The sequence below is a fragment of the Pelmatolapia mariae genome, linkage group LG7 (assembly GCF_036321145.2).
Source record: "Pelmatolapia mariae isolate MD_Pm_ZW linkage group LG7, Pm_UMD_F_2, whole genome shotgun sequence".
NCBI classification, from domain to species: domain Eukaryota; kingdom Metazoa; phylum Chordata; class Actinopteri; order Cichliformes; family Cichlidae; genus Pelmatolapia; species Pelmatolapia mariae.
The window spans coordinates 8,159,898-8,179,837 of NC_086233.1; the positions used below are offsets into that span (position 1 = coordinate 8,159,898).

At 38.9% G+C, this 19,940-nt stretch overlaps 1 protein-coding gene across 1 annotated transcript in view; it reads right to left on the bottom strand.

The window, feature by feature from the left end:
- hydin (HYDIN axonemal central pair apparatus protein) overlaps positions 1 to 12,189 on the bottom strand; it is a 61,926-nt gene extending 49,737 nt beyond the window's left edge. Inside the window, 8 exon segments of the mRNA XM_065471465.1 lie at positions 4,147 to 4,205; positions 4,487 to 4,688; positions 9,669 to 9,793; positions 10,047 to 10,246; positions 10,470 to 10,511; positions 10,513 to 10,605; positions 10,948 to 11,067; positions 12,064 to 12,189. Of these exon segments, the coding sequence (XP_065327537.1) occupies positions 4,147 to 4,205; positions 4,487 to 4,688; positions 9,669 to 9,793; positions 10,047 to 10,246; positions 10,470 to 10,511; positions 10,513 to 10,605; positions 10,948 to 11,067; positions 12,064 to 12,189 (967 nt within the window).
- Positions 12,190 to 19,940: the final 7,751 nt, after the last annotated feature.

Genomic DNA, 19,940 nt, shown 5'->3' on the forward strand with positions numbered 1-19,940 from the left:
TCTATGTTTTCTGGGTGACGAGTTCCTCTTTTTTGTTTAGAAGGAGAAATGCCCACTTAATTTGAAAAAACCACAAGACTACAAGCAGGATGTTTGTTAGTCCTTAAAAGTTAGCCACAAATCATGGCACACGTTTGAAAATCATAGTCTACACTTATGAAGCACACTGTATGCATTCGTAACCCTTGTGAGACATATTTCTCCCATTACAAGTGTTCGTTTTGGCTCGTTTTTCTTATCTCTTGACAATATTGTTCTCCTATGAAAAAATCTAATAACTCAATCCCATTATGGTTGAACTCAAGTTCAGGTCCCATACCTTTACCCTTGACTGTGAGGGGTAACCGTGATTCACGTCCTAAGGCAGAAAACAGACAACCATGATGAAAGAGTGATAACAAAGCTAGAAAAGACAAAGCAAAAAACATGTTGTAGGGCCATGGAAAAAGGAAAAGGCAACATATCATGTAGAGTTTGGTATTAGTGATGGGTCGTTCGCGAACGAAATGGCTCTTAGAGCCGACTCTTTGAAGTGAACGACGCGAACCGGCTCCTTATCGCGAGCCGTAAGGTTTTTTTTTTTCTTTCTCTCACCCTCTCTCTCTCGCACTTTTTTTCCGCTTCACTCCGCACGCGAGCCTTGTGCTTTGCGCTGGGCAGAGGGGGGAGGGGCGGTAGTTACACTCCGTAGCACAGGAACAGAGCAGGAGGGAGAGAGAGAGAAAGAGAGCCAGGGACAACAACGTCACATTAGAAAGGTATAGTAATCATCCACAACTATTTTCAGTTGCAGATGATAAAGGATTCAGAAAGTTTATTCATGCAGGCCCATATGACAGAGAATATGCATCTTCTTTTTCATATTTTAATTTATATTTAATTGTGCTGTGGTTTGCAGTGTTTTGTGTTGTTTCATTTTAAATTTGTTTAAAAGGAAAAGCTGAAAATTTAAATAGTTAAAAGTTGAACAGTGACTAGTTGGTTTTTGTATTATATGATTTATTTATTACATTTTATGTGGAGTGACTAAATAAAAGTATATTTACGGTGGCCCCTATAGACAAAGCAGCAAGTACATACTCCAAAACACGTAAAAACTCCAAAACACATAAAAACTCCAAAACACATAAAAACTCAGGCTACATCCACACGTACCCGGGTATTTTTGAAAACGGAGATTTCTAAAAAATGCCTATCAGGGTGGATATTTTCTAAAACTCCGTTTTTGCATTTACGCGTGGATGAGGAAAACGGAGAAAACGCAGCATCAAAGATGTGCGCCTTTTTTGACGTCACACTGTGCGCCACGTTTTGTTTCGGTGAAATGAATTTCTACAATACTGTTACTGTTAATTGTACTCTCTGCAGTGTTTAAATGCTTACATAGACACACACAGTTACTGTCCCTCCACATATAGGACTCGGTTCTGCTTCTATGCCCCATCTTTATTTACTATTTCCCACCGAGGCTTCTAGACTTCTGATTGGCCAACATTTCTACACGTTTAGGAATATATCGGCACCTGTTGCTTTGGCATGCTCCTAGCAGCATTTTCCTTCATTTCTGCATTTACATGTGGACGGGATTATTTTTTAAAATGAAAACGGAAAATCTCTGTTTTCAAAAATACCCGTGTACGTGTGGACGTAGCCTCAGAAGCACGTAAAAACTCCAAAACATGTACAAAAGACAACAGAAGTGCTCCAGGATGCTAGGCGCAGTGTTGAGCTTTTGTTACCTAGAGGCTACACAAGCCAGCAAGTACCAACGACCGGTGTGTGGTAGTAAGAGGTAAATGAACTTTTTTTTTTTAATTATTTGAATATATATGAGTGCTTGTGTATAAATACACAAACAATACACATATGCTTTCAATTGTGTAATTTAAGTGATCTAGGTAGCTCTGTTTTGGAAGTTCAGTTAACGCTAGAAATGTGTTTTAGAGTTTGTACGTGCTTTTTGGAGTTTGTACGTGTCTCTAGGGGCCACTGTATATATTTATATATAAACATATATAAATAAAACCACTTTTTTTACATTAGTAATACCTTTTTTTGCATAATTTTATATTATTGTAATAATAAATTAATTAAAGCAACAAAACAACCTGAAGAGCCGGTTCGGAGCCGAAAGAGCCGGAAATCCCATCACTATTTGGTGTTATGGTTGGTGTTACATTACGTTAAAGTACTAAATCTAATCAATGCAAAGGCCACATGAGATCTAGTCTTCTGTTTTGCTTTATATGTTTCTTAGGCTTTTTGCAAAGTGAGGAAATAAGGCACAGGAGTCTCCTGTCTCTCTGTCCTTGTCCTATGCTCGTCAGGTCATCACCCACCGCAGAAAACATGAAAATTAATGTAAATCTGACCTCCGGCTCAAACGACACACATGAAGGCCACATGCAAAACTGTCAACAATCTTTTACTAGCACTTAGATGAGATGACTAAATTTGGGCACAGAGTTCATCGTCACGAAGGTGGATTTATGAAGAACAATTGTGCTGTTTCCTTTGATTGAGCATATCACACAGTTGAGGAAAAGGGAAGATAAAACAGACACACTGGAGAAGAGCTGTCGTTCCCTGAAAAAACAAACAAACAGACAGACATGGTTTGCTACCCAGACTTGTTTATCTGTAAGTCGTCTGCACTAACCCACAGAGGGAAGGAGATTCTTTTATGAGAAAGCTAAAGCTTTCAATTTACAGCAGGGGTATAGGGTGTGCTTGTAGCTGTCAAAGTAATCAATTGCAAGGTTGAAAGAACACACAAAAGAAGAGTTATATCCAGGGGTGTATGAAGGGTTTGAGATGAGGAAACAGCTGTTGCTGTCAGTTTGCTATAAATGCACTCAAAATACTTTTGGTTCATTATCTTCTCACTTCCAATCCTGTTGTTGTTTATTTGGCTATGTGTGATTGGGTCTTTTGTTTTTATGACTAAACAAGTGGAAAAAATTGGTTTGTACATCTCAAACTCTGCAGCCAAAGTAGAATAACTGTGGAAGTTACTGCATTTTGCACTTCATCACATCTTCATGTTCAATACAGCAATATTGAATATCTGGTTACTCCAAAGGACACCAAATGAGTATTATCTTTTACTTTTTCTTAAACAACTAAGCTTTTACAGTACACTAGTTCAGATGTGCATGTTTCATCCAGAAGCTGTAGGATATCTCAGTCAGCACTGCAAGATACACATACATGCACTGCTGTATGTGTGTGTGTGTGAAACCTGAATGATCATAATTTTCTTCTAGCTGTGGACTGACCTGTGACATCGCAGTATATAGTTTGGCATCCTCAGGCTTGAAGATGATTGTGAAATTTGCTATGTTGTTGGACAATATTTCTCCCTTCTGAACCATGTGAAGACAAGAAGGATTATTTAGTGAAACAAATGCAAAAGTTAGAATAACAAGCCTGAAGAAGAATACAATTGATTCATTTGTCAAGTTTAGCTATAAAAACACACACACACCGGTGTCTGTCTCTGTGTGTGTGGGTAACTGGATAGGTGTATTCATACATAGACTGCTGACCATTTTTTCCTCAAATGCCCTCTCAAACATTGTGTAGTAACTGGTCTACAGACTGTTTTCTCTCTCACCATGACACTTTCATCCTCTCTGCCTCTTTTTCATCTGTGCCCTCTCTCCATCTGTCCAGGGAACTGGGCAGAGTTGAGGAGAGACGACACTAGCAGAGAAAGGTGGGGGCGGTGGTGTCAGAATGGGTCATTCTGTCTGAAGGTCCCTGAACAGAAACAGTCCAGTCTGGGACCCTACTGTTACCGAGGAGTCACACGGGGTTTACATGCAAAAAAACAGGTTTGAATTTTAACTCTTTGTGACAGTTTTAACCTCAGATGTGATTAACCGATTCAACACTCTGTTCTCACAGCCACAATGCAGCTTTGATGCCATACAGCAATACATGTCCTACAGAAAGACCCACAAAGACAATGAAGAGGATATTAAGAAGGGAAATATTTTTGTGATGAAAACATATGATACACATTAAAAACTTAATAGGCTCCACAGTTATGCAGCTATCTGGGAAGGCCAAAAGCTGGTCTGTATTCCTGTAGGTCTCTGGACTGCAGTGCGAGGTAATGGACCCCTGTGGGGTCAGACTCACATGGAAAAAGCAACTGCTCCCACTCTCCTTCTGCCTCCTGCTCAAGCACTGAGCCCTCCCTAGAGAGAAACAGGGAGGGTGAGAAGGTGAAAAGTATAACAAAGAGTGAATGTGGAGGGTCAGAGAGAAAAAGAAGCAAGGAGAAGAACAAGGAGCTGCTGACAGAAAAACGTGATGAGTACCTGAGCTATTTCTGGCAACACATGCTGTGATAAAAAAGAAACATAATACTGAAGAGAATTCTACTTGCTACATAGAGACAGAACGATCAAACTTGTCTTGTGACAAACATATTCCTCTGTAGCCTCTCTTAAAACATTTTGCATGTGTCCATAAATACCTCAGTAAGTTTAGGTCCTCCTCTTGCTGGCTGAACCACACAGTCCAGCGGTACTGAAGAGGGATATTGTTCCTGTTGGCGAGGGACACTGTGCATGTACTGGACAGTGAGCTATAGGTCTTATCCAACCAAATAGAATCAGGTTCAAGATGGATGTTCAGTTCCTCACAAAACCCATGCAGGCTAATGTACACATGTTCTCCTGAGCACAAGACACTGCAGTGTTTATTATGAGACACAGAGTGTCACAGACGTGGTGGCATATAGGCCACAAGAAATTAACTTAACAACTGTGGTGCTCAGTTTGAGTCAATCTATTCACAATATTGCCTGACATTCATGGAAAACTTTCACTTCATTTATTTAAACTTTAATCTTCAGTGTCTTGACATGAATGCGGGTGGAGAATAGTGGGAAACTTACAATGTCAAAAAACACCAAGTGGAAAATAAATATGATTAAAATACCAGTACATCACACATACGTGTGGGTATGGCAAACATGTTTTTCAAGAAGCCAGAAGAACCACAGTCTCTTCATTTTGCAGGACAAACAGGGTCCCATCATATGTGCACACTGCCAACAGTGCAGCAAAGAGCAACAATAACCAGCAACAAAAAGTACAATGCAAAACTAGGTTTTGTATAAAGCCACCAAGAATAAGGCCATATGTAAATTGAACATGTGTTTGTTTACATTCAAAGCAGAAGGACGGGCATCTTAGTCTGTACAAACACTCTACTTATTCTTTTCTGTATTTGTATACCAAGGTTAAAGTTTTTTTTCTGAATTCTAAAGACTGAACACTGATTTATGTCTTTTTCTGATGTTTTAACCATACAGCAGTGAAATTAAGAGAGATTTCTTGAAATGAAATGAAAATGGGATTAAAGTGAACTGACAGCCATGGAAACTTGCCATTTATGATTTCTTTGAACTCTCAGTTTTGTACCTCATGCCTTTTTGGATCAAACACAAAGAATGCACAATGTATTGCAACAAAAGAACAAGTTCTCTTAAATTAGGTTTACACAAATAATAATTTGAATGGGATTAGGTTTCCCTGCTGGATAGTGAGCGAAATCCAATTTCTAAATTAGTTAAGGATTAGAAATGTGACTCCTGTCTGATACTGGAAAAACTTTATCTTGAGGTTTGGAATGGCATAAGTATGCTCCTGCTGATATTTGAATCCAACAGTGTTTAAAGGAACAAGGATGTAGTTTTGCTAACAAACAGTACCCAAAGTTATGGGGCCATCAACTTAAAAGCAGTTTCACAACAACAACAGATGTTGAGAAACAGTGTACACAGCATGCAGAAAAAATGTCAAATATCATTTACCCATCTGTAAGATCTGAATATTGTGAATCCATTTATTTTATTTTGTATGCATCATCTTAATTCCAGCTAACATGAGACATAGGAGTTTTAAATTACATAGAAAATTACACAGAAACACCACCTGGGGTATTTCTTTTTCTTTTCATCGTTCAACGTTCAGTTTTTAAGGACAGTTTTATTGGTCAATAACATATGAGTAAATCTATGAACACTCTTTAAAAGAAACAGAACACAACAGATATGCAAATGTGTTTCATAAGATGAGTGATCCTATTAGCTTTATGCTCACTGCAGACTGGATAGGACAGTTTTAATCCATCTCTGCCCTGGGGTTTAACACAAGTGAGAAGAACTGATTAACTGGCACCTGAAAAGCCTTATTTGTGAGTACTGCAAAAGCTTCACTTGTAGCACAATGCTTCCAATCTGACTTCTTTACTTTTTAAACCAAGTGATCACAGCCTTTTTGACCAGAAACAGAAAAACCAACCAAACCAGACTGTGACGAATGTACGCTGGTAAAATCTATACAATGACTGAGCGTTCCAGACAGTAAAGACACACATTAGAATTCAAGGAGTTCCCGTGTTTGCTTCCACTGGGCCAGTTATCACAGAGATCTCAATCATCTACCCAGAGGCAGAGAGAAAGAATAAAAAATTAGCCTGGCAGAGGTCCTAAGGGAGGCCGATTCTTTTCTTTTACACTGCTAGAAAGTCTACAAAATGATGTGATATCATCGGACCGAGTAGAAACAAGAAAAGAAAACACACAAGACGGAGGATGAGTGATAGAAGGAAATGAGGCAGCGAGAATGACGAACTAGGGGATCCAGAAAGAAAAAGCAATTATCTCCCAGCATCCGGATGCTATGACAGCAGCTGACAGGCAGGGAGAGCTGCAGCTTATTGCAAAGCTTTCATCATTGCTGTCCACCAGCCCTTCTCCCCCTCGTTTGCTTTCTCTTCACATAATTTCTCTATGTACACAGCAGTGGAACTTCACAGACCTCTCAGCTACCTTTGATTACGACACAAACAGCAGTGTGTGTGTGTGTGTGCATGTGTGCGTGTGTGAGCATGCAGCCTTGAGCATGTGTGTGTTGTGCAGTTGCTTCCTGTTTGTGTGTGTGTGCTGTCTTTTTTTAAAGCTGCTATGCTCAAGTCCCCCTCAGCACTAAAGCTCCGTCAAAGCAGATGCCTCAGTGCTCCCCAAGAGTTGTCCTTCTTTTCATTTAAACCAGCAAGAAGTGACACAGGAGAGGGAGTGCATTGGGTGGATGGGGGTGTACTGGAGCAGATGAGTCTCCACTGACTTTTAAGACAGAACAAGTACTGTCTAACTCACCATAATGAAAAACAACTCAGCTAAGCAAAATTTTTTTTTTTTTAAAGCTGCACCAGCTTTTAAATGACGGCAGGAACCATTCCAGCGTTAAGTGCTATCGTGCAATGTACATGCAAATCAACACATACTAACATAAACAGCAACACAGACTGTGTCTGCTAGCCTATGCTAAAGCTCCCTCAGCAGAATAACGACTTCTGCAGCATGCTGATCTGAAACATACATGAGAGTGAGGGAGGCAGAGAAAGGTGCTAAATTAAAAATGATAGTCTCTTGATGGGCTGTAAGTGGTGTTCTGGATCGGGGCTGGCTCTCCAACTATAAAAGCTTAATGCTACTGAATACTGTTGTCCCTCCTACAACAAACCTGCTAGTTTAAGTAGCCACACAGCACCCTTGCTCCTTTAAGGTCACGCAAAAACTGAAGATTAAAAAAAAAGATAAAAAAAAAAAACATATGGAGAGCTATCTAGCTAAATCAAGAGTTCCAGGGAATGGTAACACAGTCATAAAACGACAACCACAGTCAGAACAGCTTATCCAGTAATAAACAGACAGTTTTTCTTAAGAAGAATACTGTCGACTTTAAGGACTATTACTGATAACTGAATGAGTGTTTACCCACCATGCAGCCAGATTCTCCCTCATATTCACCCAAGTTCAGACACACATAGAGTTAGTACACAAAAAATATCCACCCAGGTGTTAAATAGCTAATAAGTTTGGAGTCTCTTGCATGCCACAAAGCTCTTCAACTGCATTTGTTAAACACCACGGAATTATTCTCCTAAGACAGCAGGATACAGTGCCAGGTAGATGAAATTAGCTTTAAATGAGCTTTTGATGTGGCCGTTTTGGGTCAGGAATAAGTCTGATTTGGTTGTGAGTGAAGCATCTCAGAGATTAATCCACTTAACTATCAGCTAGTCATTTTTTGCTATTGCTATTTTTAGTGTGCAATATTTATGTGGCAGACAAAGTGCTCGATCATCAGAATGAATTATAGTTCATAACTGTATGTGGCTTGCTGTGAGCTGAGCTTCTTATGAAACTACACTGAACCCTTTGTAGCGTACCATTAAATCCTGAGAACCCGCCTAGGTTAAAATTGCACTACTATTCTCTAAATTGATATGAGATATTTAAAATGAGGTGAGATGAAGACTTTAAAACCACTAATTTCCAGTTAAATTACCTCTTGCATTTTCTGCTGAACAGGATAAAAAGCCAGCAACTTTATGCATTCAAGGTTAATTGATCCCCTTGTGCATGTACCAGAAGAGTCAAAGGCTTCATCTTTTTGCTTTTGATGTTAAAGAGTCTAGATAATTGTGAAGGAAACTAAGATTATCCTTAAATCATGTGACTGCTGTGCATCAAGCTGCGGTCTGGTATAAGTGTGGCTAAAGCCTAGCAAATCAGTCACAAACACATTTAACAAGTTTATCACAAATGAGTAGATTTATCATAACACAAATTAAAAAAAGAATAAAATTATCACCCTGTATCAAAACAACCATTTATCCAGCAACAACATTACGTAAACTAAGAAGGGATGAATGATTCATTAGTTTACTGCACTGGGATACAAATGGACTCGTTTATTAAAGGGGACCTATTAAGCTCATTTGGCATAATTTTATTCTAGGACTCAGCTTAGCTTAGCATGAGTCAGAGTTCTTATTAAATGTAATCCTATACTGAGCCTTTCTGCTACAGCATGCTGCAGACAGATATTTAGCAATGTTACTCCGTTGATGCAACATGTAACAATATGCACTCATCTGTTACATCTTAAGTCAAAAGGTCATGAATCTTAAATGCAAAACCAGTTATTTTCATGTATACACATTTTTTTAAACACGCATGTTTAGATCAAGAAGCAAAAAGAAGACAGAAAAAGGACAATGAGCAAATACTTTGATTATCCCCAGCAATCTGTCTGCTAGAGACAGGTGTGGGAATAGAAAACATTGCTAAGACTGGAAATGTGACAGAAACACTAAAACACACAGATACACACAAAGAACAGTATAAAACAAGCTGTCTTCATATCTGCCTGCAGGGAATTCCCGCATATGACATTCATGTGACCATAGTTTTGTGTGTTTGTTTGTGCCATCACTGGTCTCTGCTTCAGCATCACCACAGCTAGAGAAACAGAATCTTATTCCAGTGTTCACCATTGTGATTAAAGGAAAAAACGTATTCTGTTAGTTGACACTGCTGATTACTGACAAGATTTGGAGAAATCTTCCATTCATGGCTTTGACAGTTGTAAGAATAAACAAGGAAGCGTTTCTTTATATTTTGAAGTTTCACAGAAAGATAACAACAGAATATTATTATTATACTCCATTTGCAGTCAACTTTCAATTAAGCTAAACTGAATATATTTTGGGTAACACACAGTCTTGGAAACAAGTGAAAAAAAAACCCTCAAAATATGCAACTTCTGTTTAAGCAATTTGCCTCACAGTTTTGTTCTCACTGATGTTGTGGTGCAGTTGTAGATCCTGCCTATGGTCTCCTATATTCATTGGGTGGAAAACCACAGTCACCTGCATGCCCTTACCTACATCAAGAGTCCCAGACTCAGGTGTCACTGAAAAAGGTCTTGAATTATACGTGACTGTTTTAGAAACTGAAATGTTCAAGAGAACTTTTAATTAGCTAACAATAATTACTGCAAAGTCTAATTAGAGGTATACCCAACACTCTGTTATGTAATTCTTGATAAGGTGGTAAGCCAAACGGTTTCTGTTCACTTATTAATTCTGTACAACCTTAAGGAGCCATAAGTTAGTTAACTTTGAAAATCACCTAATATAGAAAACAGACAGACAGCCCTTCTTCTGTTGGCTCTCACCTCTCCCTATGAATCCTGAACTCGGCGTTGCTGTTTCCTGTGTTGAAAACAAAGTGAGTTTTCTAAGTTGAAGCTTTCACAGGACAGACAGGCAAGTTAATCTTGTCTGGAAAGTCAAGAATGGCACGTAGCCCAATGGCCTGGACTGGAATCTCAGTCTTTTCCATGTCTGTCACACAAATCAGTCTATGGTGGTAGTCCTGTAAAGACAGAGTGAACAGGTTGATGTAAACGCACAAAATCCATGCATAATTGATGGAGTTGTTAAATAATTTTGAGATATAGATGACCCTGATTCCTCACAGGCATCTTAAACTAACGATTTTATATCAACCCTGTTGTGACACTGTATTTTGTTGGCTGATTCGATCCTTCTTAGCTTAACTATTGTATGCCCCAGTCAAATGTGAATGTCTCCTATACCTTGTTTTCACGTGGACTGAAGAAGACTGTGACAGTCACATTCCATTCCTGGTGCAACCTTGACACGTCAATCATTTGGACTGACAACACAGAAATAGTCTGAGTCCTGCTGCTCCAGCTTCACTTGCCGTGAAACCTTGGAAAAAAATTATCTAAACTTTAGAAAATTGCAAAAACCCAACACAGCAGCAAACACAAAGCTAGTGATGATTTATTAATCATTCCTTGGTGGTGTCTTGTACAGATCTCCTGCAATCAATAATGACCTTTTCCAGTCATTTTCCAGTCTGTACAAACAACCTGACACTCCACACAAAATGTAACATTTTCTTTTTTCAAATGGCGATCCAATTGTTGCATGAGCACTGGAATGTACGCTTTTTTGTTTCACTTGTTCTGTTGTCATTAAAATATCAGCTCACCAGCCATATAGTGTTAAAAATAATGTACTTTTTATCTATCTTATTAATTACTATACCTTGTCATTGTTGAGGAAACATAGTGGAAACTTGCACATCTGTCCAGGAGTGACATTCTGGAAGACCAGTTTAGATGGCTAGGGCTGAAAAATTGGCTGGTCCACATCTGCAGAAGAAAACTAGCAGCACACACAGATACAGGTAGAATCCCTTGGATTTTCTGGGTGACGGTACTTTGGGTGCTACCACAGAATTTATTATCAATTTGTGTTCTTCACTAGTTTGGAAGCAAATGATGGATAAGATGTTGCACTAGTTAAGAAAATCCCTGCAGACTTTGTAAATACCTATAATGTGTTATATTCATATTCATTTAATGAATATGAGAGAAAACATAAACAAACATAATCATTAAGAGGAAATATGGTGTAGCGATTGTTCTATCCCAGGTCAACAGAGTGGCCTGGGGTGGAGTCTAACTCCTGGCCTGACTTATGATTTCAATCCAACTGTGTCCACTGTTCTTCAACCTTAAATGTCAAAGTTGTTTTTACAGCATAAGGAGGATCTGCACATTATGCACATCTTTACAGTTAGTTTAGACAAGTCTAAATTGCTTGCCTTTGTCCTCTATCATTGCATCACTGCTGACTGAAAGTAATACTTTCTCGGTTTATTGCTGTCAGGATAATTTAAAAATGACCTGCTGTGTTTTGCTCCCACTTATCACCTGCAGTGACCCGGACAGGAGGTTAGTCACATTTGCATTTGCATATTTGATGAGTCATCAAAAAATGCATAAAAGGTGAGATGCACAATTGGTCCTCATAAATATGATGAGGGGACATTTATTAATTTCAAAGGCAATTCATGAACTTTTGATGGCATTTCTGCTCCAAGTCTTCTGTTAAATACTGCTTCTAAAAGTACAGCATTAAGTCACATTGGTTGTCCTCTGCCTGTCAATTAGCACCTGCTGACTAAGGGGAAGCAGCTTTGGTATGGTGTAAATACCCTTAGCAGACAGCACATGCTCTGTATTCAGGAGATTAATGATGACATAAGGAGAAATCCAGATGTCTTGTTTGTTTGTTTTTCAGGTCTTATACTACATCATTCTTTGTACTAGGAGGTTATTGAAATAGTGTGATATCAAAACATTAACCAGCATTTACTTTGTGATGTGTAGTGGTGTTCATGTCGAGGCATTCCAGGATGTGAGGTTGGTACGTGTCACCTGAGTTACTCATGCATTCATCTGTGGACTGCAACCTCTCCTGGGCGAAAACTGATGGAGTCATCAGCAACCACACATTCACACAGACCTATTTACTGTCTCCTAATCAGCAGTAATGAGGCACTAACCACTAAAAGGTAACAAGTTCAAGAGCTCTAGGCTTTCATTGTAAAGCTTGACAGCTTCTAACTAAGACACCAGGATTGTGAGCATATATGTGAACACAAAGAATGTTAACAACCCTCCTGCTTGAGTGAGGGCCATCAGCAGCATTTTGACATTATCATATTTTCTGCACAATCCTGTGGCATGAGCCCACATGAAGCAAAGACACATCTAACTGCACTTAACCTCTTACAAAGTTAGGTCAGAAAATGATTTTTGCTTAAAATCTAAATTAATAATGGGACTTATTGTATATGCAATATTAAAGAGCTGCCAGTTAGGTGTGTTTTCACAATACACTACAATCTTTTATTAAAAGACAACAAAGTTACCTGAGTAAACACTATTCTTCAAGAAGGGAAGATTCTTCCCTTCTTGAAATGATGAAATGACTTTTACAATAACATCATTTGGTGTAGCCCAAATGATGGACTGTAAGCACAGTGCTAAATATAAAAGCTGTGCTGCTTTATTAAAACCTATTTATTCAAATCATATATCTGTAAATTTGGGATATCATTGGAGAGCCAAAAATATCTAAACTTAAGTTTAATGTGTTTAGATAATTAGTGCATTTTTTTTTTATTTCTTAATGCAGATGAAAAACATTTTTGTTGTGTAATTAAATATGAGATATGAACAAACAAATGTTGAAACCAGTACAATCTGTCACACCTGACAAGGCAGACGTGAAGCATGGAGCGGTTGAGGATCCAAGTGCAGGCACGGGCAAAGGACTTATTAAGAGTTAACTTTATTTACAGAGGGACAAAAACGAAATACAAACAGGAGCTGAACATAGCAGCGACTACACTGAAAAAACTCAAACGGGGAAAATGAAACTTCACACAAAACTGAAAACAAGAAACTAGAAAACCTGGAATGTGGAGGAAACGGGATGACAAGCAGAGGCAAAATGGAGGACGAAACGCAGCGTGAAACGCAGACGGAGCAGCAAAAAGCAGAAAAAACACAGAGCTTAAATACACATGCGGTAACGAGGGAGTGAGAAACAGGAGGGAAACACAGCTGGGACAAATTAGACATAACGAGACCAAGGAGGCAAAGCAGAACACACGGACATGGGACACAGACTGTCAAAGTAAAACAAGAAGCATAACAGAGAAACGCAGACTTGACACTGAGACAGAAAACTAAGTCTAAACATACAACCCACGGAGAGCAGAGTAGACCTTTACTAAGAACACAGAGGAGACCCAGAAACCTAAAAAACCAGGAACCAAGGAAGCAAAGCAGAACACACCGACATGGGACACAGACTGTCAAAGTAAAACAGGAAGCATAACACAGAAACGCCAACGTGTACTATAAACAGAAAACCATAATTCACAGAATAAAACACAAAACACTGGATCGCAGACCCAGGACCGTGACACAATCAGCTAGGATATGGAATTCCTGGAGCAGCTGCAGTGGATTTTTTGGTGTTACTGTTCACTTATTCTGCTTAAAAGTTGCAGCTAAAAAAGATGACTAAAAAAGACAAAGGGTGATAGATGACTGAAGATTGTAAAATTGACGAGCTGCAGCAATAAACACCTAAAAGCATCTTGGTTCCTGTAGCCTAATATGGCCTTTTCCTTTCAATATCTGTTATATTTTAGAGGATGACTATTATGTTCACTAACTAATGACAGGCTTTTATTGTGGAAAACTAACTGGTCTAAAGCATTTTGTTACTTCCAATAGGTATCTGGGAGCTTTCATTTTGAAAACCAGACATTTTAGGACAGTAGCTTCCCATTAAGGCCTTTTATTTTGAAAATGTCACAGAGTTGAAATGATGTTTATAAAGCAGAATAACTAAATGGCGAGCTTTATTTTTCAAATGTGACAAGTTCTGAAGCATACCTGATGATATATTATGGCTATGGAATAAAAATAGCGGCCTCTGCTGCACAGTAAAGAGGAACTAATAGCTTTTCTGCTTGTCTTAATCACTCCCCTCTGTCTCTGGAAATTCTGGCCGATTTTTGTCATAAATTGTTAAATATTTCAGAAAAAGTACATTCAAGAAAAGTAATGTTCTAATGTTTTGGTGCTTTAACTACATATATTTCCATGGTGAATGGAGATGGCCCGCTATGTGTGGAAATTCTCAAGAAAAATATTACATTTTACTTTTTGATGCAATTTTTGAATTTTAAAAATCTGAACAAGTAAGCAGATAAGTCTTAAATTTCATGTGGCATTGAAAAACATTGTAAGTAACGCGGAGGGGAAAAAAGCAGTGGCGCTAAAATTGCTGAGTTGAGGTAAATACAAAAAAACCTCACTGCAGTCATTTATTGATTTTTCTTCCATAAAAGAAGAGAAAGTAATTATTCAGACAATCTGTTATTTGAAACACGATCTTTAAAAGAATGGGATGACGTTCAAAATGTAGCTCAGAGGAAAGTGGGCCCCTGTTAATTCATGAGAAAAATCTGGCTCACAAAGTTGCTGTAGTGCCTTCAATTCTATGTCACTTGCATGCGGTGATATTACCATAACTTTCATAATAGAACTGGCAGACTATATTAGTTCACAGGGAAAAAAGCCAAAAAGAACATATTACTCTCACCCTTCTTCATTTGCTCTCCTTCGAATGTTTATCACGGCAAAGTAAGGATGCCTTTTTCTTAATCTGAATAGCACTCATTTTGAAAAAAGTTTTGTAGTAAACCTGCAAGACAGGAAAGAGAAGAGAAGCCATGGACAGATAAACTGGACACCCAGATTATGCAGTTTATACTAATGGCTACACTGGAAAGAAAAGAAAAATCATGATTCAGTTCAAACAGCATCACTCTGTGTTCCTAAAAGGCTAAAACTGTGTAAAGATCACATTCACTTGTGTTTCCTTTTATACTTCCTTACGGTGCAGTGATGTAAAGTTTTATATTCAATTTCAGAACACAAAAATGCAATGCTTTCCCAGCGTGATGATGTTTTCTCATCTCTTGACTGTTTAATGAGATGTTAGCTGGATCATTAAAAAATGTACAAAACACAGGTGTATTAAAAAAAAAGTTTGCTCTCTATTATCTGAGGTGCAATATTGCTGTGACACCATTAGGATCCAGTTACTACATTTAAAAGAACTCAAAACAGATTCTGTTAAAACCAAAATTATTTAATTACAGTCATGTTTAGAAGTGGGTTGAGAAGTGTCTATACACTCATCATGGACATGAATGTCACTGTAGTTTTGAGCTTTTAAGGATTTCTTTGAACTGATCTTTTTCCGGGGTGGAATGACTGTATAGTACACTATAAAATCTTTTTTTTTTTTAAACAAAGCTTAGGTGCACAAGTTTGAATGTACTTTTCTCTAATTTTTCCTTATATTGATTTTCTCTAATCCACACAGGGTCAAAAGTATACAAATATACATACAGTCCGGCTAATATTTCGTGAAATGCCCCTTACCAAAGTGGCACCTAAAACCAGACACTTTTAATACTCATCAGCAAACCTCTGGATATTTGATCATTCTTCTTGGCAGAAGAGTTGATTTAAACTGGTTGTAATCTGCAAATATTCAATAGAGTTGAAATCAGGACTTCAGCAATTATTGACCTGTTGAAAGAATCAGCTGTGTCCAGGTTTCAAAGGTCTAAGTGGTGATTTAAGGTGAAGCTGAAGAATTAAGAAGAAAACAGACACTGTCAGGTGCTGACAAGTTTAGTCTTTTTTTTTTATTTCTAAGATTTTTTGTATTTCTAGTTCATGTTTTCTTGCCTCTGGCTCATTCCTGTGTCTCATCTGAGAGTCTGTTATGTCCTTTGTGTATGTTTCCTCAGTCATGTCTGTGCTTCCCTTCATTTCTCTAGCTCACTTTCTCTTTCTTTGTCTCTCGTCTCCCTTTTCTGTTCCCATGTCTCCCCTGTCTGTCATGTGTATCCATGTGTGTTCTCCCTCAGTGTTTTTTATTTTATTTTGACAGTTTCTCATCCTGTGTTCAGTGTGTTTAGTCCCAGCTGTGTTCCCCATGTGTTTCTACTTCCCTTCTCACTCTCTTGTGTATATATTGTGTGAGTTTCCCTTTATGACTGGTCAGGTTGAATGGGTCAGGTTAAACGTTTCAAAAACTTTTCATTTTACACAAAGCTTTCCCTCCATCAGGCACAAACAGGATGGTTGTCTGGTTCATTGCCTGGCAACCTACTCGACAGCGTCCCAATATACTCTTTGCTGATTGGCTTAAAGCTCTAACAGCAGAAAAAGTTTATATAATGCTGAATGGTCTATTTCAAAATGTTTTTAAAGACGTAAATTTTTGATTGTTGATGTGTTTTTGATTAACATCATTTTAATATTTCTTCAAATAAAGAGAACTGAAACGTTTTTTCACACTGCCTCGATTTTTTTAACTTCCCTCTTTCATCCAGAAAGAAGAAAAAACAACAACAAATATTACTAAGAAAAATGTGCACAGAAATCACCAAACACTCGTGTTGTGCAAGTACTATACCAAACAGCTATACAGGCCATTCATATATATAAAAATACAGAACTTTAAGATTTACTGTTTAAACTTTAACATGCTATCTGAACTTAAGCTATTTGAAGACTTAAGAAATGTGTTGAATTTGATCTTGAGTTTAATTAAAGAAGCCTACTTTGCCCTGTTTCACAGAGTGTGGCTTGGTTCACTGCGTCTGAAAATTCACAAGTTTTCAAAGGGGAAAGAAATTATGTATCTCTATAACCCACAGATACAATAAAATAATTCTGATTATATGTCTTATACTATGTATTAAATAAAAAATCCTGCTCTCTTACACACAGACACACAAGCAGTCACCACCACATCCATTAAAACCAAACATCAGCTGAGCACTGTGTGTTCAAGAGGGTCATTGTGCAGGCATATGAGACACAAAAGGAATTTGAAAGCCCAGTGAGCACGATTAAAGGGCAGGAAGCTCCAATTAAATCTGCAGGTCCACTTTATCCCCCCTGACTGATTACTCATGACTTACAGTACATATCTGAACTGATTTGGTACATGAGACACTTTGATCATCTTCTTATTTTGTCATGGTACCAGCATTTCTAAGTCTTAGGCTTTTGTTTAAGTTTTCAGTTTAAACATTTGTATTTCTAATTTTCTTAGTTACTATCTGCTCAGGTTATATTTATAGTTCTAGTCTTTAGGTTTTTGATACTGTTCCTCCCCTGTTTTCCTCATTTCATATTTAGTCTCCCTTGTCTTCATGTTCATTTATCTCCGGTGTCTGATTTCCGTGTTTCCTTTCTGTCTCCCCAGTTGGCTATGTCCCTATGTCTGTCTCGTTCCCAGTCCCAGTGTCAACCCCACATCTTAGTGTGTGTGCATGTTTCCTGTTTTATTTTGATAGTCCCATGTCCTGTGTTTATTGTATTCAGTTTTGCTTCCTCCCTGTTACGTCTCTTTGTATTTAGTCCACTGTCTTCCTCTGCCTGTTGTTGTGTTGTCTCACATTGCTGTGTATTCCCCTGCTGTCCTTGTGTCCCTCTCTTCTCTTAGCTTTCTCCCCAGTTCCTGATCCTGGTTTCTAGTTTTCAGTTCTCAGTTTCCAATCAATGTTAGGTTTTGTTTACATGTATGGCTTAGGATTTTGGCTGTTCCCTGACTCAGGCTAAGGGGGCACTGAGAGCTGGCCCAGGTCATCGTGTCCTCCTCTTCCATGGCGCTGCAGCTTAATTCCTCCATTACTACATCACCACAGCAGCAGGAGTCTTCTACATCACTGCAGCTGCAGCAGCGGAAGAAATTTTCCATGTCTCTCCTCCTCCAGGTCCCAAGTTTTTTGAAAAGACTGAGCTGTCCTGAGTCTGAGTGTTTAGATTCTAAGACTGTTTATTCTGACGCCGTTTCCTCCATTTAAAAAAATAGTTTTCATCATGCTCCTTCCAAGCCTGGAAGTATTACTACAGAGACTGGTAACTCCAGCTCAGAGAATTTAGAAGACTGTTTTCTTCACACTCCTCCCAAGCCTGGAAACTTTATAGCCCCTTTTCTGTTAGTACCTGCGCGCATTGACTCGGCACAGTTTACCACGGTTTTCCATTAGGTCATAGTACCTGGTACCAGGTACTTTTTCAGTACCTGCTCAGCCGGGGTTCCAAACGATCTGAGCAGGTACTAAAATGTGATGTCGTCACACTGCATGACACTGATTGGCTGGTCAGTAGTGTCACTCAATGAGTCATGAGAGCTTCTCATTCACGAAAATCAAAACCGCCATCTTTGAAACCCAGCAACGAGGGAAATAGCTCCCAAAGAAAAAAATGCTGTGATCCTTGAGTCTGACGAAAAGCCACAGACCAAGCAGTAGGTATATTCTTGCCTAAATGTCCACCTTTAGTCTTCATATCGCACATTATTGATGTCGTGGGACGTGCAGATGCATTGCTATGTTGACAAGCATGCACACAAGGTAGTACTAGGTTGTAATGGGAAACCAGTCGATCCAAGCCAAGTTGTGGTGATCCGTGGTGAGTCGATCCGAGTAGCTGCTAATGGATAAGGGCCTTGAGATTGTTTATTCCGAGGCTTTGTTACCCACTTCCGGATAATAACAGTTTTTCTGGAACTGTTGTGCAGCTAAACTGGGCCAATTAAAAATTGAAACTTTGCCCAGGTGGAATTCAGAGACTGAGTTTGAGGCCTTAGATTGTTCTGGTACCCCAGAGGTTCTCGTTTCATTCTCTGCTGGGGGCTCAGCTGAGGCGTCCCAGCCACCTGTCTCCGCTGGGGGTCAGGCGAGGTTGCCCAGCTAGCCATGGACTCCACATTGCAGCCTGAGCCTGAGAAGCCTCATGTGCTGTGTAGCCCTAGCTGCTGCATCCTTAACAGGCTGTGTGCCCTGCACAGCTCCAGCTAGCCAGAGCTCTTTGCACTTTCTGGTTCTGCTCCACCAGTGGTCCTTGCTCCATCTGGTTTGTCTCTGCCTGAACCAGTGGTCACTGCACTGCACAATCCTGCACTGCTCAAGGGTTCCCATCCCTGTCAACACCAGCCACCATTCAAGCCGCCCAAGGGCCTCCGTCCAATACTGCCACCACGCCACACCATGCCAATACCAACGCTGGCCATTGACTTCTCCTTGCTTTCTCCCCAGTTCCTAGTTTTTTATTCCACAATAGTTTTCAGTTCCCAGTTTCCAATGTTAGGTTTTGTTTTCATGTATTTAGTTTAGTGCTTTGTTGCTGCAAATAAAAGCTGCCTCTTTCAGTAATCTCTTTTGTGTTTGAGTCTTGCATCTGGGTCCAACTCCAGCCTGCTACACAACACCACCATGACATGTTTTTGTTTCTAACTTGTCCCATGTGAATAAATGCAAAAGCAGTCAAAGTTGCATTAAATAGGAACTATTCATATTTAAGTTGAAATGTTATACTAAACTATTTTTCACTTTTTTGGGAATGTTTATGGTTTATGGGTTGTTGGCATTAACCCATAACTAGACCTGTTAATTGTAAACTCGTGATTTTTTAAGATAAAATATTAAACAAATAAGCTTCTCTAGCTTTGTATTTACCTTACTTTATCCTGTCTGTGTCATTACATACAGTACATTGCTCCCCTTTTCTTATGCCTTGTGTCACTGCTTTGTATTAGGTTTTTGTGTGTTTTCACGTTCATTCTTTTCTACTAAT